This window comes from Tursiops truncatus, chromosome 15 (genome assembly GCF_011762595.2).
Source record: "Tursiops truncatus isolate mTurTru1 chromosome 15, mTurTru1.mat.Y, whole genome shotgun sequence".
NCBI classification, from domain to species: Eukaryota; Metazoa; Chordata; class Mammalia; order Artiodactyla; family Delphinidae; genus Tursiops; species Tursiops truncatus.
In genome coordinates this window covers 50,626,075-50,651,461 of record NC_047048.1, presented here as the reverse complement: position 1 = coordinate 50,651,461, position 25,387 = coordinate 50,626,075, and the positions used below count along the sequence as shown (strand labels likewise).

The window sequence follows — 25,387 nt, the reverse complement described above, 5'->3', positions numbered from 1 at the left end:
TTCCAACCATTGCCCCAGCAAGAACATAGGGAGAAAAGGCAGCCATGGTACCCTGATCATGGGGATTCAAATAAATAACACAGTGAGATGGAAAACATTCTCAATATTTAAATTTTAACTGGCAGTACATATTTCAGGTCTTTATTTCCTCAAGATTTATTTTTAAGTTTATATATTGGGAACTAAAGTGATAACTTTTTGCTTTTTCTAAAGTATGGCTTAGTCACTCCCAGCATGTACCTAAAAGACTTCAACATCTTAGATTGGGTTTATGAGAAATAATGAGCAAAGGAAAAATACTGGGTGTTGACAATCAATCAAACAGATGATGCAGGCAGGCTTGCCTTCCAGGGTTTGCTATGCAGCCCATCAAGCAGTTGAAGGGACAGTATTCGGTGAAAGGTCCACGATCACGCTTCAAGAAGTCAAGTCTCCCTCAACTGGTCTGAGACCTCTGAAATCTAGAGCCCACTGCCAGACGTCCCATTTTCACTTTGCTGTACAGGGGAGGCAGCAAAAACATTTCTAATTTACTCCGAGAAAATAAACCCCTGGCACAGTTTCCAAGGCATTTTTGCAAAGTCAGTAACTCCTCCAACAGCCGTTCCCAAACCCTGGGATATCACGGACCAGCCACGTTTCAAAGCAAATTTGCTGTAGCTAACATTAGAAAGAAAAATTATCAAGAGAGGAATTACAATAAGACAAAAAAAAAAAAAAATAGAAAGCACACCAAAGAAGGCCCAGCAACCAGATTCCATCTATTATCCCAAAGTTTCATACGAATAAACAATGACATTTGAATACTAAACTAGTAGAAAGAACATACTCTCAAAATGCAGGACCATCTCTTGAGTTGAACACAATTAACTTTATTAAAAACTTACCACGTTATCCTGACCTTTTTCCCCCTGTCCACAGTTCCACATAACAATTACCGGAATGCACGAACCACTGTTATTCTACCTAAGGTCTACAACAGTATACTCCTTAACACAGGACTTAGTGCCATGTGAGCACATAATATTTAACATTAGTATATCAGAATATCTTTCAAATACATAATTTTTTTGGCTTTTAACCAGAAACCTTGTAGGAGCTCCTAAAAGGCTTTGATTTTAATGAATAAATGTGCCTTGCCCTAAATTCTCTGCCCTTGGGGCTCGTGAGTGGAAATCAGGTAGAATTTTGATAGAGATTCTCAGTTATAGACAAATCAGCACTCTAGAATCTGTATAAGAAGGTCATGGGAGCACACCTTTGTGGAGACCCCACACACCAGAAGGAAGGAGGTGGTGGACGTTACCTTTGGAATGCACATTGTGGGCTCGGACAAGCGAGGGTAGGTGTAGGAGCTGTAGGAGTGTCCTTGAGGGTGGGATTTAAATGCACTTGCTCCAAAGGGCATCATGGGTTCCTGGAGCCCGGAGCCTGACCGTGACCTCTGCCGCATGGCGGGCTGAGGGCTTGTCTGACTCACGTATGATGACTTTGGTCTCCTGTCATAGTCATCCAGGCTGGGTCCCCATTCACTTTCGCTGTACGCCAGGCTCTCCTTGGAGCACCCACTGGTCCCTGCAGTTCTAGAAGGCGTGAATTGGAATGGATAATCCAGAGGGGAGCTGCTTGAGGCTCGCTGGTACCCCCACTTGAGGTCACTGTACTCACTGGGTTTGCTCAGTGAGTCCAAGTGTGTGTGATAATCAACAGGAAACCTGGCTCTGTTGGATTGCAAAGGCTTCATCTCAGAGTAGTAGGCTTCCCCATGTTGCATTTTCATTACGTGCCCATTTTGCTTGGCCGAGTGGCTGCCTTTATAAAACGGATCCAAATCATCTCCATAGAGACTCTTTTCTTTGTACTTTTCCGTCGCATAGTCAGCAGTGGTATCAGATTCGCTGGAATACTGTGAGAAGGTGAGGAATCCATTTTCTTCCCGATGGCCTTGACCATGGCTGGAGGCTCCCTGGTCTGGGGTGGGCGGGCTTTCCTTCCTTAGGGAGTTGGAGCGGGTCACAGAGATGTTGTCGAAATCCTCCAGAAGGCCATTGATGGAGGTTTCCTTGCAGGGTTTGTTTCCTCTAACGATTGTCTGGGAATAAGAAAGGGAACACTGTTTAAAGAAAACATTTAATGCTTTCAAATTGATGGAAGAATCCCACCCCGAATCCATCCAATTTAAACCACAGAGGAAAATAGGCCCCAGGAACATTTCATTAAAAAAGATAAAAGAAAAAAAAGTCTGTTGGTTGATTTGACTGGTAAAATAAATCAAATATAAACAATAATCTCAAACTGCAAATTCTTCCTTACCTATCTCAATAGAGAGATCAAACATCAAAAAACCATTTAGAAGACTATATATAGGACATCATTGTCTTATTTGCCAGTTCATTGTTCCTCCACTTAATAATAAACCCTAGCTATCCAACAATAAACCGATGACTATAATTTTAAGTCTATGACTCTTTTGTTATAAAAGGTATATTTTTTTAATTTATATTTTACATTCGTCTTCCAGATTATTTGCAAAATCAAAAACCTTGGTACTCGAATAGTAACATACTCAGAAGGAGGTGCACATTTTTATACCTTTTTATGGAAGACACATAGTAATTGAAGTTATCAGATTTTATAGAAGAGGAAGAAACTTTCTGAGCTGTAAATAGGGAACCGCATGAAGATTACTTGCATGATTTAATTTGTGATCAAATGTGATGTTCTTATTAAGTATATAAATGTAATGCTTTCTTGGCCACACGTCTGCGTATCATCAGTATCATCACTGCCGAATTTTGGATAGCTTGGTAATGATGTGATTGTACCCGAATCTTAGTGACAAATTGCCAAGCCCAAATGTTCCCTTTAATGAGCCTAAATAACACTGGAATGAATAACAGGAACAGAAAGAAATCAGAAACTACTTACAAAACCAGTCAGCTGCACCTTGACAATAACAAGGTTTGCAATAAAATATGACGGGGGCGGGTGGATAAAAGAACAAAGTGTGACTGCAGACTTTGGGATTTCAAGAGAAAAACACCTTTGAGAAAGTAATAAGGAGTTCAAAGCTATCTCAGTTAGAACAATAGATTTCAAACTGGAAGAAAAAGTCAAAGTTGTCCTAGAGCATATGTTTTTACAGATCAGTGCTTCTCCAACTATCTATAGTGAAAGACAGGTTTGGTCTTTCTTCCCCCAATCAGTCCTGGACTAAAGCCTTTGGTCTCCACCCTTTTCTTGTAAATAAACGTTTAAGTATGGAGTACTTTCAGATTAACAGAGAATCTGCAAAGAGAGTTTTCATATATCCCTCACCTAGTTCCCTGATTGTTAACATCTTGCATTACTATTAACTAAACTCCACAGTTTATGTAGATTTCATTAGTTTTTTTCCTAGTGTTCCAGGGTCCCATCCAGGATACCTCATACCTCATTACCTTTATTTGTCATGTCTCCTTAGACCTGAGACAGTTTCTCAGACTTTCCTTGTTTTTGATGACCTTGACAATTTTACCGGTCAGGCATTCTGCAGAATGTCCCTCAACTGGGTGTGTCTGAAGTTTTTCTTATGGTTAAATTGGGGTTATTGGTTTGTGAGGAGGAAGATCACAGAGTAATATACCAATTTCATTACATCATATCCAGGGTACACATGGCTCATCACTGATGATGTTGCCCTTGATCACCTGGCCAAGGTAATGGTTGCCTGGTTTCCACACTGTAAAGTTACATTCCCCTCCCTTCCCTCCCGCTTTCCACATTTCACTCTTTGGAAGCAAGTCACTAAGTGCAGCCCATACTCAAGGGGTGTCAAGTCAATATCTACCTTTCTGAGAGGGTATATCTACATAAAGTACTTGGAATTCTTCTCCACAGGAGACTAGGCAAGTCTCCCTATTTATTTATTCAATCATTTATTTGAAACAGTAGGGATGGAATCATGGATATTTACTTGTTTTATACTCTGGGTTATAATTCAATACAGGCATACTTCATTTTATTGTGCTTCACTTTATTGCTCTTTAAAGATAATCTTTTGTCTTTTGCTTTTTTTTTTTTTTTTTAACAAATTGAAGGTCTGTGACAACCCTGCCTCAAGAAAATCTATTGGCACCGTTTTTCTAACAGCATTTGCTCATTTCTTGCCTTTGTGTAACATCCTGGTAATTCTCAAAATATTTCAAACCCTCCACCAGTAAAAAAAAGTTTACAACTCGCTGAAGCCTCAGATGATGGCTATCATTTTTCAGCAATAAAGTGTTTTAAAATTAAGGTATGTACATTTTTTTAGACATAATGCTACTGTACACTTAACAGACTACAGTATAGCATAAACATAATTTTATATGTACTGGGAAACCAACAAATGTGTGTGTGTCTCAATTTATTGGGGTATTTGCTTTACTGCAGTGATCTGAAGCTGAACTCGCAATATATCTGAAGTTTGCCTGTACTATGTTGTTTTGTTGCTCAAACTGTTCCAGCTTTGGTTATTAAGAGTTCTTTCAGATTGGTTGCTGTGTCCCTATGACAAGACTCCACTCTTATTTTTTGAGCATTTGCTTACTTTCTGGCACTATAAGGTGCTCCAGGCTCATCTTGTATTTTCACTGTCCTTGCCCTAAAATCGGCCATTTCTCCAAGGAGCCTTGGTTCCATTTACTGGAGAATGATATTAGAAACCAATATCTGGGTGCTGGGTATGCACATTGCTACTGGGGTGTCATTGTTCCCAAGCCTCTCTCAGTAAACAGAGCTATGAAATATGCATATGTAAAGTCACCCATGTACACACACATCTATAATTCTATAAATCCAGCTCGATCTATATTAAACTAAACCTGAATTCAGACGGATATCTCTGAATCTAATCTAGTACCACATGGTTCATTCTAGCTTTCCCCCTTACTTGTCTGTAATCCCCACTCTCCCAACAGTGAAAAACCTGGATTCCATCATCTGCTGTTCATTTACCTATTCAATCCCCATAGATATGCATAGCAGTTTCAGAATTATGAACCCACACCACTATGGGAAACAACTTTGCCAACTAGAGTATAGTGTTTATGTGCAGGGTTTTGTTTTTTTTTTTACTTTAGTCTTACAGTTTCCATTCAAATCACTGTTTTTAAAAGTTACTTAGGTTGGTGTCTTTTTTCCTCACACCCCCTTCAAGGAGGTTATGTCATACACGTGTAATAATAGATTCTTTTGTCACACTCTGCATTCCATCTTGGTATGCTCTGATCTCCTGGTTGACATTTTTTCTTAATTGCATATATTAGTTCACTTTTGGTGCTGGAAAGTTCAATGGGAATTGACAAATGCAAAGCATCATGTATTCACCACTGGCAGTACCATACAGACTAGTTCTACCCTCTCTCTCCTCAAATCTCCTGACCTTCTCCTAGTCAGACACTATCCCTCCCCAAACCTTGTTTTTCATCCTTACAGTTTTGCCTTTTCCAGGATATCACGTGAACAGAGCCACACATTCTGAAGTGTGGTGAAGACTTTAACAGATCTCACCATTTTGGAACATCTTCTATAGCATCGTGATCTTACCATGAAACTCCAAGGCTTGGAGTTATTGATGAATAAAAGCTGAGTACCATGGAAATTAAGGTATGGTTGCAGACATTTGAAAAGAAGAAAATTTTATCTATAGTGAAAACAAACAAACAAAACTCCAAGAACCGAAAGCACAGCCTTTTAGCATTTTCAAATGCTAAAAAGGAGCTCCAAAAAAAATGCATTTGAAAATGTTTACTGAAGGTGTACATGAATCCCTCTTCAAGGAAACTTTTCTCTCTTTCAATGAAAACTATTAAATCAGTGTTAACAAGAAGGGGCTTACAAAATGTCAACCTTAAAAATAAATTGTTGACCCACCCTCCAAAAAGTTTTTAAAAAGAAGGGTATAATAACTTTATGTAATCAGAAAAAACAGTTAAACTAGAATCGAGGCAATATGTGTTTCCGTGACACAGGTTTCACTTTAAGGAATCCTAAGAGGCAAAGTGATGATAATGAAATCCAAACATACAGAATTCTAAAACACGGTTTAATCAGGCTACAAAAGGTAAGAACCGCTATTTATTACTGTCAGGATGTGATGTTTATTAAAGCAAGATTGTGCAGTTTTGTAGAGATCAATAATATAATAATTGCAAGAGTACCAGTAAATTTCACACAGAAGAACAGCCGGGCATTAAAAATCAATGCAACCCAATCTACTTGAGTTTAGTGCTGTGGTTCTCATTGTCTCTGCTCTGTGCCTCGACCAGCTCAGCACTGGCCCTGGCTCCTGGTGACAGAGGCCATATTTCATGGTGCTCCTTCCTCAGGCTGCTGGCCGGTGATAAGCTATAATGGATATGTGCCTAAGAACAGCTGTCTCCCCTTGTTACCGGGAAGAGATGAAAAAGTGCCTCTGCTCTCACAAACTGCATTAACCTTGACGATAATAAAGTGTGTAATTAACAGCTTTGCCCTAATAAAACCTTGCATTTCTTTTCCAAAACAATGTCTTCTATCCTCCTCAAGAATGTGTTTCATTTTGTCTTTCTGGTAAACACTTCTCTGGAGGTCAATAAGCCAAAGAGTCCCCTGACTCAAGAATAAGCCAGGACCTCTCAGAAAATAATCGACTTTTAAGCACTCCATGTAAATTCTTACCCTCTTTGCAGAGAACCAATTCCCTGTTTTTATTAAGGAATGTGGCTAGAAACACCTGAGTACATAATCACAACAAAAAGACCTGATACGCTTGGATTTATATGGGAAGAAATGTTGCTTTTTTTAACATCAAAAGAACTCAGACCTTCTATTTTCTTTCAGTTTTCTACATACACTTTTTTGTTGTCTTTTTCTTTTTTCATTTTTTTAAATCTCTTAAAAAATTTTTTTAACATCTTTATTGGAGTATAATTGCTCCTTTGGTAACCACAGGGGGTGGGGCTAATTGAGTGAGTAGTTGAGAATCACATATTCCTGCAAAACATGAGAATTATGGGCAGGGTATCTCAGGGCAGAGGGGGTGGTGAGGGTTTCTAACCATGAAAACCCTTTAAAATAAATTATGCAATAATCTTAATCACGTGTGGAATCCAAATAAGCCAATTCCTTTGCTAAAAATATTATTATGTTCTGCACAAATTATTAAAAAAAGTAGAATGCATCTAAGGAAGGTTCTGTGAATTTTGTGGAGATCAAGATTTCCTCATTAAGGTAATTGGAAAATGTTCTATTGTTGGCCATTTTCTCTGCCTTTGAAAGCACAATGAATCTGACACATTTACTCATCAGTTCCATACAAGGATAACCCCTGAAGGTGACTATTTATTGTTAACTTGGATAAGCAAATGTGTTGTTTATAGCTCTGGTTCTTGCTGCTTGCAATGTGGGGCAGCTGGGCTGTAGTCAACTGAAGTCAGTTTGCCCAGAGTTAATAGTCAGAAGGGCTTTATGTTTGTATTTAAAGTCAATCTGAGACTATGAGTACCATAATTGGGAATTTAACTGTTACCTGCTTGCCGTTTTTTGCTTCTGGTGTCTAGGTAGCAATGAAGTTTATGGAGGTATCTCTGCTCAGTAATTTATCCATTTAATTAAACCAAAAATCGTTTCTAGGTGCAGGGAGCACTCTGAGATGAATGAGACAATATCCCGCTCTCCATGTGCTATATTCGTATCTTAGCCTGGCTTCCTCAAAAGCAGAGCTGAGACAATGGCTTGCATGTGAATAGTTTATTTTGGAAAGTGAGGTCAAGGAACAGCGGGAAACAGGGAAGGGGGGAAGGAAATTCGGGGGCACATTATCAAGCTGGTTGTCTGTGGACAATTAGGGGTCAATTCTCAGTCTCAGAACTGAAGATTCAAGGGAATGAAGATGCAAATATTCATCTGGTGCGACCGAGGTGACAGCAGGCTGCCTCAGCAACGGCTGGAGGAAAAAAGCTTGACCTAAAAGATGTGCAATGGGACACAAGAAGTATCCAGTACACCTGTTTTAGACATATATTTCACAATAAAAAATTTAAAATGAAGTAAGGCAGGGTCCCCTGCTCACAAACCAATGGGTGTGAATATTGGTATTCTCAGTTAATGTGGTAGATATGCACCAAAGATGTGCGCTCCCTTTCCATAGGGCAACCTTATTGCTGTCAAGCTGTTCTCAGCCAGGGACCATGTTTCCCAGCACCCTTTTCATCTAAATGGACCATCAGACCAACTCTCACCCAAGGACCATGAGTAGGTTGTGATGTGTGTCCTTCCAGGCCAGTTACAAAGAAATGTCTTTTCTTCTCTTTATTCTCTTGTCTACCAGCTGGATGGAGAAGATCTAGCAGGATACTCTCAGAAATTGCTAGGAGCTGCTGGAGCCATGTGATGGAATCTGCATTGCTGACCATGTGCAATGCCGTGCTCTGGACAGGAACATCCACATTGGATACTGAGTAAGAAATAAACTCCTATTTTGTTGAGCTTATTTACTGAGGTGCATGGGTTAATACGTTATAGCAGCTGGAAGGAATTACCTTAACTCACGAATCATACTGATGACTATAGTGAGTCTGGAATTATAAAGCATTCCTGGAATAAAAGAGAGTACGGAGAGACAGAATTTCACTGGTTTCTCTATCAAGTGTGTCCAGGCTACATAGAGAATAGACTTGGGGGTGCCAGGCGGACGGGGTGGGGAGGTGGAGGGAAGGATGTATTGGGAGTTTGGGGTTAACAGATGCAACTTATTATATGTAGAATAGATAAACAAAAGGTCCTACTGCATGGCACAGGGAACTATATTCAACGTCCTGTGATAAAAAATAATGGAAAAGAATATAAAAAAGAATGTATATTTATGTATAACTGAATCACTTTGCTGTACAGCAGACATTAACACAACACTGCAAATCAACTATACTTCAGAAAAAAAAAAAATGTGTCCAGGCTAATCCTCCATCAATGGCCATGGAGCCAAGGTCACCCACACCAGCTCCAGGGATGCCAACTCTGAGTTATGAACCAGACATGCACTGATAATGAACTGCAGCACCTGGAGCCCAAGATGGAGCACTGAGAGCTGTGACTGGAACTACTTATCTTAGCTTGTTGCTTGGGTACCAAGAAGAGCTGACCACACATGAAGAAGTGTTTCATTTTTCAGTATTTCAGGATGAGATACAAACTCACACGGATAGCGAAAGAAGGCATCTTCATTAGAGTGTATCACACAAGGGTCAATCGTATAGTTTGATATTAGTCCCTGTGATAGATTGCTTGCAAAATGGGCACCACAATCCCCTCCCGATGCGATGTGACATTGTAGTTCTTCACATTGGGAGGTGGTGAAGTCTACGTCCCCACTCTTGAATTTGGGATGGCCATATGGCTTGCTGAGACAAAAGAGGGTGGCAGAAGTGACATGATACTAATTCTTAGTCTGGGCTGCAGGAAGCCCTGCTCTCTCTGTTCCCTGCCTTTCCCAGATGAACCAGCTTGGACTGGCCGTCTAGAGGATCAGAGATGAGCCATCCCTGCTGAGGCCATCCTAGACCAGCCAGCCCCAATTCATCGATGTGCCCCTTTCCTCCACACTGGCCAGAGTAGGGAGATGCAGAAGAAAGGAGGCACAAAAGCTGGGAGCTGGGCCCATTTATGCTAGGGCAGGTGGACCAGACTGCAGAAGGGGGAAAGGCCTGCGTGCCTGTGGGTAGGGAATGCTAACCCTTGATGTGGCTACAGAAAGGGGCATTTATATGAGTGGAAACTCACTAGAGATGAGTCTGGGAAAACTGGTTTCTCTTAAATGGTGCTACTCATGAAGCCCCCATCGTCTGCTTTTGCCCACAAAGGATGAGTTGGCATGGAGTCCAAACAGGGGTGTGGTCAAAGCTTATCTTTGAGTGGGTTTTAGGTTTTTTTTATGGCAAAATTATTTGAAATTGACATAACCTTATGGTTATAATTTTGGTTCCATTTATATGGACTCTAAAAAAACAGGCAAAATGGGCCTTTTAATATTTATGCAGAGTTTCCTATTATCACTTAAGATTTCTTAAGGAAGTCATTAGATATCAGGTTGCTTCAACAAATTTAGGGTACTTGTGAGGTAAGGCATCTATCCCTTTCTACTCTAAGATTTTGTTTTTATTCCATATTTTAAAAGTCCTGAAAGATTGAGATGTTTAAATATATCAAGAAATTTTCAAATGTGGTGACTGGGAAATGTAAAATTAAGTATGTGTTTTGCATTATATTTTGATTGGACAGCATTGAGGTAGAACAGGGGTTGGCACACAATGACCCATGGGCTAAATCTAGCCTGTCTTTGTAAACAACATCTTACTGGCACACAGCCACAGCCATCTGTGTAGCTACAGTATGTGGCTGCTTTTGCACCACAACTGGCAGAGTTAAGTAGTTGCAACAGAGACCACATGGCCCTCAAAATGTAAAATATTTACTAACAAGCCCTTTACATAAAATGTTTGCATAAAATCTACAGTATCACTAGTTGGACGGGAACATTTTGGGGGGAAAACTGTTCTAGTATTTGATTCATGTGCCACAACAAAAAAGAAGAAAGACTCCCAGTAAGTTGGGTGTGTGGTTTCAGAGGGATGTGGTCACTTGGCACCAAAGGACCACTCTCAGCTTATGGACAATCTGTGGTTCTGTGGCAGAAGGGACATGAAGCACAGGTCTCCCCACTCCTGAAGCAATTCAGTTTGTGGGCCAAGTCAATCCACTAGAATAAGAAACCACACCCTGTTCTCGAAGGAATTTTCAAGCGACAGTAGAGAAGCAAGTTGGCTGAGTTTTGCTGGGTGTTGAGCTCAACCTTAGGCATCGCAGATGAGATGGGCATATGCAAGAGTTGAGCACTCCACTCCCCCATATAGGATGTGAGCTTTAAATAATTTGTGAGATGATTGAAATGCCTGCCATCATTCCATGCACTTGTTTAAAAGAGCTTCCAGTCACTAACATTGGCTTAAACAGTCACTGTGTGCCAAGACAATTAGAAGTGTTTTTCCCATATTTAATCCTTACAACAAGACTCTGAGATAGGGGCTTTATTACCCCTTTGTACAAGGGAAGGAAATAAGACTCAGAGAGGCCAAGTCACTTGCCCGATGTCACTCAGCTGGTAGGTGCAGGGTTTGAAAGGAAGGCCCACTCTTAACTATTACAAATACTGCTTCTCAATATATATGGAAATCACAGCACCTCTGTCAGCACAGGCAACTCTACCCTCTGAAGGGGTAGAAAAGACAGCAAAAGCAGCAGGACAAGCTGTATCACTTTGTGATACAATGAAGGGAATGTAAGCAAACACCATGGCAGCAAAAATAAAATATTTCCAGAAACAAAACTTTCCTAAGAAAGGATGTTTAAAACTCAGAATTATGGGAACTGGGGAAAAACAAGTTGATTGCTCTTTGGAATAATTAGCCCTTGCAGCAACTTCAAAATTCTGTCACTGTAACAAAAGAAGTATCTTGTTACATCGCATTTGCTCAAGATTCTGACATTTAAAAATTTAATAACTAACGAAATGTGTAGTATATGCATTGATTACCACTCTCCCCCTGTAAAGACAAACCAACTGAGTCTTGAAATATTGCTAATATGCAATGCTAAATGTCAACATTTTTTGCTTTCTCTGATAGGCTATATAAGGAAGCACAAGGTATGTTTATTTTAAATTTGGTCAACAGAATTTTACCTTTGAGTGTCCAAAATTTTGTTATTTTTTTAACCCGACATTTTAAGCAATCTTAACAAACATAAAAATGATTTCTTCAAGGCATAATAAATGTTAAGAAACTTGTTAATCTGTAAATAAAACTGCTAGGTGGTTAAATGACATTTAAAGTATAAAGTTAGTATTAAAATAATGTACTTAATATTTCAGAAATGGACTGGTCTTAGATGCCAAACAAAAAATATGCCCCTGTGGGGAAAAAGTGGAGAAAGCTGGGCTCCACGTTTTCCAAATATTTCAGAAATATACAAAGTATTCCTAGTTATTAGGAATAATTAATTATTTATTAAATAATAATATTGTTATTAATAGTTATTAACCCATTTCTTTTTGGTGATCAAAGTCAGAATAATCATTACCTCCAGGGGAAGGATGTTCATTGGCAAGAAGCCCAAGGGAACAAGGGAACTTTCTGGGTGATGAAAAGTTTCTATATTTTGATCTGGGTTGTGGTCACACTAATATATATATGTAAATATTCAGGGCTTCCCTGGTGGCGCAGTGGTTGAGAGTCTGTCTGCCAATGCAGGGGATACGGGTTCGTGCCCCGGTCCGGGAAGATCCCACATGCCGCGGAGCGGCTGGGCCCATGAGCCATGGCCACTGAGCCTGCGCGTCCGGAGCCTGTGCTCCGCAACGGGATAGGCCACAACAGTGAGAGGCCCGCGTACCGCAAAAAAAAAAACAGCCATCCAAAGCAGAAAAGGGAAAATGATTGATTCATAGCACAAAGGGAAGCTCTGGGGTATTATGTTCCTAGAACATGTTCTGTGACTTAATGCTGGAGCACATTTATCCTATTATGACTGTTCAAACATCCCAGAGGGCAAGTTTATGGCTGGAATGAAGGAGTCCAAAAAGAGTTTACTGGATAATCTTGTTCACGCACTCAGGGATACTAACAGAACAGCAAGAGCCCTTGCACCAGCACAGAGAGAAAACCCCTTTAGGCAGATGGCAGCTTCCTGGCCAAATTTAAAGAGGGGGTGATTTTACAACTCCCCTTCCCTAAGTTATATCTGAGATTAAGCTGGGATACACACAACACCCACACATGAACCCCAGAAGAGACTCAAACAATATTTTCTTTCCTTTTTCCAAAGCCATATTCCATCAATTGTGTTTCATGTGATGACAACAGATTTAACAAAAAGACACTACAAGAAACAGATGAAATCCAGTCCTGCTTTTGCCTTAGGAACTTTCTCCAAGACATGGTTCATAATGTCATTGTGTCCTCACTGAAAGACCTCATGAAACACTTATTTACAAATTGGAGTTAGCAAGTTTGGCTTTCCTGTAGGAAAGACTGTTTCTCTCATTTCCTGTCTCTGTTGCAAAAAAACAATTTTGCAACTCTTTTAACTCGACTCCCAGGAGGCTGGGGAAAAAAATCAAATTTATACACTATTGATTACGTTCATGTGTGAGGTTTTCACATTTGTGTCTTTTATTATTCTTTTTTCTCTTCCATGATTTATATTTTTCAGTCCTCAATCTTGTATTTATAATTTGACAAACATTTCTTATGGGGGATTTCATTGTACATAAGTGCCAATCCTTTTGGGGAACAAAATAGGTTTAAAAAATTCCCTTCAATACCAGTTTCAGTATTTAAACTTCTTCCCTTGTAAGGACATTTAAATAATTCTCAGCAATTTATAAATCCCTTAATCCTACATCCAACACAGGACACTGGAGTAAAGTCATCAGTTAGGGTCTTTTGAAGGTTGGGTGTACTTATTAAGAAAATACTAGCTCATTGCATGGAGGGAAAACCTAATCAAAAACTGCAACAGCTTTAGCACATTAGAGACAGACTACAGATGTAATAGGGAAGAACAAATCTGACTTCATATTGGATCTGTTTCTCTAACTTTAACCTTTGTATCCTGTCTCTTTTGCTACAAATTAAGAATGTTGTCAATAGCCTGAAATACACAGGATAGCCCATTCTCAAGGCTCTGACCTTTAAAGATATAACACTTTTCCAGTCACATAGAGATAAAAATGTTGCGGAACAGAGAATATCATTTGTTTTGTTGGGGGTTTACAGGAATATTATGACCTGACCTACCTTGACAGCTGCAAGAACAAAGGATTCAGACACCAAGAAGTTTGCACCAACCAATCATACCCCATTCTGCTTTAATATAAAAGAAACCTGAATTCTAACTTGGATAAAATGGTGCTTTGGGACGCTAGTCCACTATCTTCTCAGTCTACTGCCTTTCCGAATAAAGTCACTATTCCTTGCTCCGACCACTTGTCTCTCGATTAGCCTGTGTGCAGTGCAGCAGTATGAGGTTGGACTCAATAACAGAGAAGTGGTGGCTTGAGAAGCTTTTAAAAATCCTTATTCCCAGATTGCACCCAAGAACAAAGAAATAAGGATCTCTGGGGTAGAGCCCTGGCATCAGTATTTCTAAACTTCTCCCAGTGATTCCAGTGAGTAGCCAAGGTTGAAAACCAGTGTCCCAATGCAATACATCTCAAGCTCTACCCTATACACAAATGCCCAGGGCATCCTGTAAGTTTGCAGGCTCTAGTTCAGCAGGTCTGATGTGGGGCATGAATTTCTGAGTTTCTAACAAGCTCTTGGGTGAGGCTGATGGTCTGAAGGACAACTTTAAGTTGCAAAGCCCTAAAGAACAGATCAAGTTCCTTGAATAACTGAGCTGGGGTCTGTATAGTCTAAGGAAAATGAGATCGCCACTGTGTCCTAGAGAGAGCACAGGATTATGAGTTCAGCAATCTGGGTTCTAGTCCAAGTTTGGTCATTGGTAACTACGAAGCCTTTGTCAAGCTGCTTTAACTTACTGGGTCTGTGGTTCCCGTTTGTGCTGAGATCTGCCTGGCTCCCTCCCAGCTCCAAAATTCTGTTGTTTTGAAGACTCTCCACATTCCAGCTGCTCCAAGGAGTTACAGCTCCTACAAAGTGCCAAGTTTGCAAAGGAGCTGGCTTGACTGAAAAATAATCTGACAGGTGCTTAATGCCTGGGAGAGAAAATTATGTGCGCTAACTGGAGTTTGTATATACTTTCCTACACTTTTAAATTCCTAGAACAGACACTGACCTTCTATTGTAAACAGCTCCTAAGTTAGATACATGAGCCCATCCTGCCTCAAACCATTTGGTGTCTCGACATGTTCTGTATTAACAATATCAAACTGTGGTAGGTTGATGCAAAAATGGTGCCAATTTTCCTCTCCTGTCTCTATCCAGGTCCATTCCAATGTGACTCTGCAGCTCCTCCTATCAGAAGATGGTGTCTGTTTCTCTTCCCCTTTGGCCACATGACTTTCTCTGGTCAATAGAACGCAGTCAAAGTGATGTCATACCTATCCAAGCCTACATCTCTAGAGGCTGTGCAGCTTTGGACCCTGCCCACTTGCCATGAGAAAAAGCCTAAGTTAGCCTGATGAACAATGAGGGACTCATAGAGCAAAGATGGGTGAGCACAGCTGAGGCCATCCTAGACCAGCCAGCCTCCAACCCACTCAGCAGCTGACTCTAGATGCCTGACTGAGCCCAGATGAGACCAGAAGTCCTGCCAGCTGAGCATACCTCAAACTGCCAACTTGCAGAATTGTGAAGAACAACAAATGCTTATTGTTTTCAGCTCTTAAAGTCATAGTAAAATACAAAATTTACCATTTAACCATATTTAAGTGTATAATTCAGTGGCATTAGTTACATTCATGTTGTTGGGCAACCATCGCCACTATGCATTTCCAGAACTTTTTCATCATCCCAAATAGAAACTGTGCCCATTAAAAAAATAACTCCCCATCTGCCTCCCCTGAGGCTCTGGTAACCTCAAATCTACTTTCTTTCTCCACAAATTTTGCCTATTCTTTGTGTCTCACATGAGTGGAATCATACAGTATTTGTGTCTGGCTTATTTCACTTGGCATAATGATTTCAAGGCTCATGTTGCAGCATGTATTTGAATTTCATTCCTTTTTAAGGCTGAATAATATCCTATTATATGTATATACCACATTTTGTTTATCCATCTATCTATTGATGGATCAATTTTTGGCTTTTGACTAATGCTGTTATGAACATCAGTGTACAAATATCTGAGCCCCTACTTTGAATTCTTTGGGGCTATGTAACAATAAGAATTGCCGTTTCATATGGTAAGTCTATGTTTAACTATTGGGGAACCACCAAACTGTTTTCCACAGCAGCTACATCATTTTACATTCTCACTAGCAATGCATGAGGGTTCCAATTTCTCCACATCCTTGGAACTTTTTACTTTCCATTTTTATTTATTAGAAAAAAAATTATAATAACCATCCTAATGAATGTGAAGTGGTATTTCATTGTGGTTTTGATTTGCATTTTCCCCAGTGATGACCAGTGATGTTGAACATTTTTTCATGCACCATTTGTATATCTTCTTTGTAGAATGCCTATTCAAGTCCTTTGCCCATTTTTAAATGGTTTTGTTGTTGTTGAGTTGGAGCTCTTTTTATATTCTGGATATTAATTCCTTAGTAGGCAAATGCTTTGAAAATATTTTCTTACATTTGTGTCTTGTGTTTTCACTCTCTTGATAGTGTCTTTTGACGTACAGGGTTTTGAAGAAATCCAGTTTATTGACTTTTTGCTTTTGGTGCCTGTGCTTTTGGTGTCATATCCAAGGAATCACTGCCAAACACAAAGTCATAAAGCTTTTCCACTATGCTTTCTCCTAAGTGTTTTATAGTTTTAGCTCTTATGTTTATGTCATTGATTCATTTTGAGTTAATTTCTGTATATGGTATAAGGTAAGCCTCCAACTTCATTCTTTTGCATGTGGATACCCAGTTTTCTCAGTACCATTTGTTAAAAAGATTGCTCTTTCCCCATCCAATGGTCTTGACACCCTTATCAAAAATCATTTGACCAAAAATGTGAGGGTTGTTTCTGGGTTCTATATTCTCTTCCATTGGTTTAGATGTGTATTCTCATGCCAGCACCATACTTTGGTTTTTATTATCGTAATAGTTTTCTTATTGTTTTGTAAGTTTTGAAATCACTAAGTGTGAGTTCCCCAACTTTGTTCTTTAAGAATGTTTGGTTATTTGGGGGTCCCTTGAGATTCCATATGAGTTTCAGGATGGGTTTTTCTATTTCTGCAAGAAACGCTGCTGAGGTTTATATAGGGATTGCACTGATCTGTACATCACTTTGTGTAGTACTGTCATCTTAACAATATTAAGTCTTCTAATCCATTAACACAGGATGTCTTTCCATTTATTTATGTCTTCTTTAATTTCTTTCAGGAATACTTTGTAGTTTTCAGCGTGTTTTAAGCTCTTTGGTTTTGGAGTGCTTTGTTACACAACCTTATTTGTGATAATAGATGACTTTATTGAGAAAGCTCCCAGCAAGAGATTAGCCTTACTCATTTGTAAAACAGGTTGTCAGGGAAACTGCATATCCCCTGTCCTCATGTTTCCATGACAGGTCTTCCACTGAAATAATGCTTTTATTCTCTTGCCTCCGCTACTCACTTGTCTGCATGTGACAGGGAGTGTGGCTTATCTGATGGAGGGGAAAGGAGAAGGGTTAGGGCATGTGCATGGCTTGACGACCCTTCTCTTTATTTTTCTGGACAGTCTTCCTGTCTGCATGGCTTGGGTATTCTTCTACTTCCATGTGTCAAGGACCCAGAACTTCTTGTCCAGAGGTCAGCAATCCCATTCTGATGCCATAATGGTAGGTGATGAGTGTATGTTGAAGTGATCTTCCCTCACCTGGGTCAATATCAGCTTTGCAGAGCGCTTTCTTATACTTAAACTGGAGGGTGTGGTGGAGGTGTGTATTATATGAGGCCTCATTAGTAAGTGGGGCTTCACAATCATAAAGCTGATATCTGGATTTCAATCTCTTTCCCACAGCATAAACACCAAGATGTCCCCATTGCCCTAACCTCATGTGCAATTATAATTATTTGAATTGGTCCTGGAAATGAGAAGAGGCCACACAGGAGAATTCAGGAATTGAAGGAGGAAAGTGCTGCTGGTGGGATGGTGGACAGAAGAGATCAGGAGAGAAAAAGAGTCCAAAGGGAAAGGGCAGATCTGTTACAATCAAGGTACCCTTTATTAATCACTCACTATGTGCTATCCTCCATCTATTGTTTTTAATCTTCCCAGCAGCTCTAGGAGGCAAGTATTACTATGCCTCATGTTACAAATGACCAAAGAGAAGTTATCAAGGTTTGAAGCTTGTTAATGGTTGTAATAGATGAAATATTGTTTTAATTCTTCACCCCCCTCCCCATAATGATTATAAATTCAACCCTTTGTACATGACTTTTTAGTGCCTCTCAGCAGAGTATGTGGAATATATATATCCCTGACCCATTGACTTTGAGCTTAGCCATGGGTCTTGCTTTGGCCATTGAAGTGTTAGTGAATAGACACAAGCAGAGGCTTTCATGTGCTTCCATGGTTTGGCTTGGTTCCTTGAGTTCTTGCCATCTTCCCTGAAAAGAACCTGACTTGGGCACTTGCTCATCCAAGAATATACCAAGAGGCATCCAAAACAGACTTGAACCTGACCTAAACCCTGAAGCCAACTTCAGCTGTCCTGAAGCAGAGTGACCCTACCAACCTGCAGACCCAAGAGTAAGAAAAATAAGTGTCTGTACTTATAAGCCATTACATTTTGGGGGTTGTTTGTTAGGCAGCATTTTTGAAACCATAGTTGACTAATACAGTGGTGAAGTCACGATTAAATTCCAGGACTGTCTGAATTCAAAGCCTTTGCTCCGAACCTCCCTAATATACAACCTAGCGAATCACGTTGCCCATGGCTAGCCCCATTATATGCAGGTGGAGCAGAGCCCCTTGGTGTCTGGGATGTGCTTAGTACAGATGCTCACATGCCACGGATTAACCATCCTTATAGATAAAGCTTCAGGCTGATTTGTCAGTCAGTTCCTCAGAATCTAAAGATTTCTTTTGCACTTCTTTAATCATTTTGCCCTGCAGGACTTTTCCATGCTACACTGTAAGCTAGTAAAAAGCTTGGTTTACACGCAACATTTGACAGAGCTGAGATTTCAGAGCTGCTCCAGATCAAACATGACCACAGCATCTGAGCAAAATTACCGAAAGGACCCACTTTATCCACCAAAGTTTGTTTTCCTCTCAGGGAATAATCTGAACTTAATCCAAGGAATTCCTCACCTTGCATGAATTGATATGTAATACAGCTTTTGCAGGCAAAAATAGCCATGTACTTAATCTAGTCTTTAACCAGAAAACAATACACCAAAATAAAAAACAAAAAGCAAGCAAGCAAATGAACAAAAGAAAAATAACATGTACAATCAGTCATGCACTTTAGTTCCTATTCCTCTAAATCACAGATGGTTGAGACAGAGGAGTCTTTAATGGGAAAGCCAAGTTGATTTATTTTAACCCATTTGGTCTTGGCACAGAACCCAGGAAGCTGGATGGGACCACTTTCAACATAGAAGCATCACAAAACATAGCAGGCTGGTAGGTATAGTTGCCTGGAGAGGAAAGATCACAGTTGCCTCTAGATACAAAAATAGCCAAAATCCCTACTAGCTACCTGGCCAATGACATGACGGCTTTCTGGGTAGATGGAACACTTAGGGAGGGATGCCCTCTGGCCTCTCCCAGAAGTGCCTCTAGGTGGGGAGGGAGGACAGGTAAGCAGCAGCCTGCTTTATGTGGTGGTGAGAGGCGGCCATCCATTTCTCCATTTCTATCCACTCCTTCTCCTCTGTTCTTCCTCCCGTTTCTGCAAATCCCTTCCCCTTATGCCACTTCATTCCCCAAAGGCTTCAAGTTCTGCCCTACTTTAATCAGAGAATCAGTACCTCCTGGTACTTGAGGGTTTCTGTCTCCCCCTAGCTGGTCTCCAATTCACACAGGGCTTCTGCCCCAGAGGAAAATTCAGGAGTGTCTTTCCACATTGTTCACTGTGAGTAGCCAATGTCCCTTCTGCATATTAGTCGGCTCACACCCTCTGGAGCCACAGGCCATGACCATCCTCCAAGACCCTGTCTCTAAACAGCTTCTGGATTCCAGTTTTTCTAGATTTTCTAGTGATTTTAATGTGTTACACACTGTTTAAAGTTTTCTCTCTCTCTCCCTCCCTCCACCTCTCTCTGTTCCTCTCCCTATTTAATCTTCATAACAGCTCTATGAGTTCTGTACTACTATTATCGCCACTTTACAGATGACAGAACTGAGGCCTGACCCAGTAAGTAGGAAAGCTGTGTACTTGAACCCAGGCCTTCCAGCCAGCACATCCACATGGCTAAAAAAAAATGATTATCTTTTGGGATTTATGTTAAGGACTTTACATATATTTTCAAATTTAATCCACTCAACAACCCTGTAAGATTGGCAGAATTATTATCATCCTATGACATGAGAAAAGAGGGGTATGGAGGTTAGCTGACTCAGTCATGGTCACACAGCCTGTTTAAGTGGAGGAATCAAGGTTTGAAGCTAGGTTGCTTTAGATCCAAAAGCTTTTGCTCTTAAAGAGTTTTAAATGCCTATTCAAAATGGTTGCCTCCAAACTTGGGAAACTGCCCCTTTGTCACCCACACACCAACACCAGCCTTTCTCCTCTCTCCTTATACTCCGGAGGGAAGAGAAAGATACCTGATTGTCTTGACACTATTTTCTTCACTCAGTGGGGCCACTGAATGCTGAAACCAAGCATCCTGTGGGAGGGAGGGAAAAACCCAGGGCTTGTATAAGCAACCATGGGTGTTACCTGGGATGTTACCCTATTCAGAGGCATTTGGTACCCCATCAGGGAACTGCAGAGAGAACAGGTATCTTAATCTGGGTTCTTCTGAAAGCAGACCCTAACAAAGGTCTTTAGTTCTTTATATGGGAGAAGATTCCAGGAATCCATGGAGAGACTGAGGAAAGCGCAAAGGAAATGAGAGAAATCCGAAATGGGTGCATGAACGAGCTGCTTACCACTGTGGGTGACGGGCTCAGTCCTGTAGTGGCCCCTGTAGGGATGCGTGCAGAATGCATGTCAGAATGATCCCCCTAAGTGACAGGGCAGCAAAGTGTGTCTACCAGGGCCAGTCTCTACCTAATGTTCTGGATGTTCTCTAGGTGTTTGGGGGAACAAATGAAGGAATAAGAGACCCCCAATCTGGACGGTGACCTGGGGGGGACAGTAATGACAACTGTATAGGATGGCACAGATGAGAGTAAATCTCATAATGTTGAGTGAAGGAAGTTAGGCACGTTATCAAATGTCTACAAATAATAAATGCTGGAGAGGGTGTGGAGAAGAGGGAACCCTCCTACACTGTTGGTGGGAATGTAAGCTGGTGCAGCCACTGTGGAGAACAGTATGGAGGTTCCTTAAACAACTAAAAACAGAGCTACCATACGATCCAGCAATCCCACGCCTGGGCATATTTCCACTGACAGATGAATGGATAAAGAAGATGTGGTATATATATACACATACACACACATATATATAATGGACCACTACTCAGCCATAAAGAGTGAAACCATGCCATTTACAGCAACATGGATGGACCTAAGATTATCACACTAAGTGAAATAAATCAGACAGAGAAAAATGAAGATCATATGCTATCATTTATATGTGGAATCTAAAAATATGATACAAATGAACTTATTTACAAAACAGAAATAGACTCACATAGTAAACAAACTTACGGTTACCAAAGGCGAAAGGCGGGGGCCGGGCGGATAAATTGGAAATTTGGGATTAACAGATACACACTACTATATATAAAACAGATAAATAACAAGGGCCTACTGTATAGCACAGGGAACCATATTCTATATCTTGTAATAACCTATAATGAAAAAAACCTGAAAAAGAATATATATATATATATATATATATATACGCACACCTATATATAAAACCGAATCACTTTGCTGTACACCTGAAACACCATACTTCAATTTAAAAATAAGTCCAAAAAAATTAGGCACAAGAGAGAAGATCCTGTACAATTCCATTAAAGTCAAGTCCCCAAACTGGCAAAATCTTTGGTGGTCAGTGGTTACCTTTGGGTGAGACTGAGAATGGAAGGGGGCACAGGGTTGGCATCTGTTGGGGTCGGGGGTAGGTGCTAGAATATGGTGATTCTAGTGTGTCCCTTTGTTAAAATGTGTTGGGCTGTTCATTTATAATTTGTGCACTTTTCTGAATAAATGTTAAACATCAAGACTTTTTTTTTAAAAAGTGGAAGTGGGCGAGTGTAGGCTTGGCTTTTAAGCATTTCTAGGGCTTGCGTCCTCACCGAATGAGAAATACAGAGACACCCAGAGTTAATTTCCCTCTATGTGTATTGCAAAAAATACTTAAGAAAGCCAAGCATTTTTAGAAAAGCAACTAACATTTAGGATCAAAAAACCTTTTGATGATGGCTGTTTTAAAAATGAAGGACCATATTTCATCTTCCCAAATGACCTCTCCCTCCAATACTTACTACTAATTACAAAGGGGAAAAGAGTAACCTTACAGTGGAGAACCCTGGCACACCCCACCTTCGTCTAGTGAGTCCCACCAGCAACGGGACACATTGAAATTGACCAGATGCAACAGGAAGACCCAGGATCACTTCTCTGATAGGGTTGCAAAGGTATATCACCTGAATCCCATTACGAGGAAGTGGCAGACAAAACCAAATCAAGGGACATTCTATAAAATTAGTTGCCTAGGTCATGAAGAAGTGTCAAGGTCAAGAAAGATAAAATAAGGTTGAGGACCTAGTCTAGACTCAATGAGACTAAAGAGATGTGACAACTAAATGCAACATTTCATCATGTCATTTTCTCTTTTCTTTTTTTTTTTTTTTTTTTTTTTTTTTGGCCACAACGTGGGGCTTGTGGAATCTTAGCTCCCCTGACCAGGGATTGAATCCGGGCCTCGGCAGTGAAAGTGTCAAGTCCTAACCACTGGACGGCCAGGGCATTCCCCACAACAGGTGATTTTCAACTAGATCCTTTTGCTATAAAGGCTGTTGCTGGGACACTAGAGAACCTTACTGGGGCCTGAGGATTAAATGGCTGTAAAGTCTCGGTGTTAATGTCCTGATGTAGATGGCGGCATGTGGCTATTTAGAAGATGCTCTTTTTCAGTAGGAAAAACACACTATGGGATTTGGAGGTGGCGGAGCACTGGGTTGACAACTTACTCTCAACAGATTCGGGACAGAGTTCTTTACATGGTGCTTACGACCTCTGTATAAATTTGAGACTATTTGAAATGAAAGTGAAAAGTAAAGGAATTTCCATGAATGCTTTAGCCAAGAGGATTCCCGATCTCAGAGGACAGCCACGCAGTCCAAGAACACGAGGTGCAAGCGCTCCTTCCTGGAGTGGATTTAAGGTGATCAGCGAGCCTCAGTTCTTTCTATGCCGGACAAGGTGATCAGACACCCTTGATCCCGTGTAATGTCTTCTTATTTGATTTTCAATCTTGTTTTCAAAACCAGAGGGAAATATTTTAAATATCAAATATCTTCTCTGCAAAATCTGACAGGGTATTTTTTTTAAAGAAAAATGCCTGTGTAATGTGCACATATTCTCATATTTAAATAAAATTAATAGGAAGACTCTAAAATGAATTAATTTAAAATGAATTAATTTATAGGAAGCTGCTGAAACACGATTTGAATCATTTAGATTAAATCTGCTTTTCTGGACGGGTCCACTTCCACCGTGTTCTATTATCAGTGTAGATTGGCCTTGACAACCCTAATAAATTAAACTGTCCAGCTGCTGCTCCATCATCGGATGCCACTGGTAACAGAAATGAGACTGAAAGAGGAGAAAGGGAAATGAGGCTATTCATTGTGATGAAGAGTAAAGCAAAGCATCTCCCAAATGAGCAAATTAATGATGCCTCTTCATCAAGTGATGGTCTTTATCTGGAAGGTATGAATTCAACCCCCCTCCCAGGACCAGAGAAGGGCTTCCCTTTATAGCCAGACACCGGGCTTCGGGTAACAGGGAACTGATGACCTGCTGATGTGTGTGTGTGTGTGTGTGTGTGTGTGTGTGTGTGTGTGTGTAGAGCATTCTCAACGTGGTCTCTTTTTTTTAAAACAGAGAACAGGAGTATTTATTTATTATAAAATTTATTTATTTATTTTGGGCTGTGTTGGGTCTTCGTTTCTGTGCAAGGGCTTTCTCTAGTTGCGGCAAGCGGGAGCCCCTCTTCATCGCGGTGCGCGGGCCTCTCACTATCGCGGCCTCTCTTGTTGTGGAGCACAGGCTCCACACGCGCAGGCTCAGTAGTTGTGGCTCACGGGCCTAGTTGCTCTACGGCATGTGGAATCCTCCCAGACCAGGGCTCGAACCCGTGTCCCCTGCATTAGCAGGCAGATTCAACGTGGTCTCTTTAGCAAGAAAGACAGTCTTGCCTTCCTTTCCCCAGGCCCAGGCCAGCAGCTCTCACTTGCCAGCTGACTAGGTGGTCATCAGGCAGAGTCTGAGCCATAGCGTGAGTCACACGAGGAGGTCACCTGCAGTTGGAGCCCACTTGTGCTGCCCTAAGCAACCGAGCTAGTGCCACCACCTTCCAGACTGACGAGAATCAGACGCATCACAGCTTTACCCTGCACAGCTGCCCACATATCCCAGCTGAGGGCAAAGACACAAAAAGGGGCTAAGCAGGCACAGATGCAACCCTTCCTTTCCCTCTGCGAGGCTGACGTTTATGATGAGGGAATCACACCAGGCAAATGAGCCCATGGCCCTGGAGCTCGGAAGCCAACCCTCTGCGACCAGCCGTCAAGGCCATCAGAGGCACGGACGTCAGGGCCTGTCTGCATTTGGCCACTGGGCATGCTCTACTGAAAGATTTTACACTAGCAAAGCAAGAACACACTAAAAAATGATTAACTTTGGCAAACTTTCTATTCTAGGAATTTGGAAATTGTGGCCCTATATTAGCTGGTCGGTCTTCAACACTGATAACATACTCTTCCATTTAAAACAAGAGGATTCTCAAAAATTGTCCCAAATGGAGTAGCAAAAACAGACAAGACAGATGGATTGCAACACTTCTAAATCTAGTCCACAGAAGGCTTGTAACCAGCCCATGAAACTAAAAGAAGTAAAATGTCGGATGGTAATTTCCTTGGAGGTAGCCAAGCGTAGTGGGTTTTGTTTTTTGTTTTATTTTCTTTTAAAATTACACTCAGCTATTGTTTTCTAAGGACGTACATCAGATTTCAGAGTCAAGTCTGCCCCCTGGTGTTGAAAACGGTAAAAGCAACTGCGGCTACTTAAGGTGCATAAAGGCATCTAAGTACCTTGCGGATAAGGCTGAAATCACCCTACTATACACAAACCCAACGGTGTACGGTGGGCTAATAAAGTCCACGATAGTTTTTACATTGAATGTATTCAAAACCAGATTAGCCACTAAGTAGGATGTCAAAGGTATGCGCTGTGTCCTCCAGACTATCATTAAACACCTCCCATTTTGCTGCCCCAAGTAGAGTCTGAATGTGGCTTCACACACAGGGCCGGTGCTATCAGTTAACTCTGCTGGACTTTATGACTTTCTAAAACAACATTGCTGGGTGTGGGCTGGCATCC

The 25,387-nt window shown here is 40.8% G+C and overlaps 1 protein-coding gene across 1 annotated transcript in view; it reads right to left on the bottom strand.

Moving 5' to 3' along the window:
* Positions 1-25,387, bottom strand: part of PAK5 (p21 (RAC1) activated kinase 5) — a 96,583-nt gene that overhangs the window by 42,590 nt on the left and 28,606 nt on the right. The window contains exon 2 of the mRNA XM_019941496.2: positions 1,307-2,092. Coding sequence (XP_019797055.1) covers positions 1,307-2,092 — 786 coding nt within the window. The remainder of the gene's footprint in view (positions 1-1,306; positions 2,093-25,387) is intronic.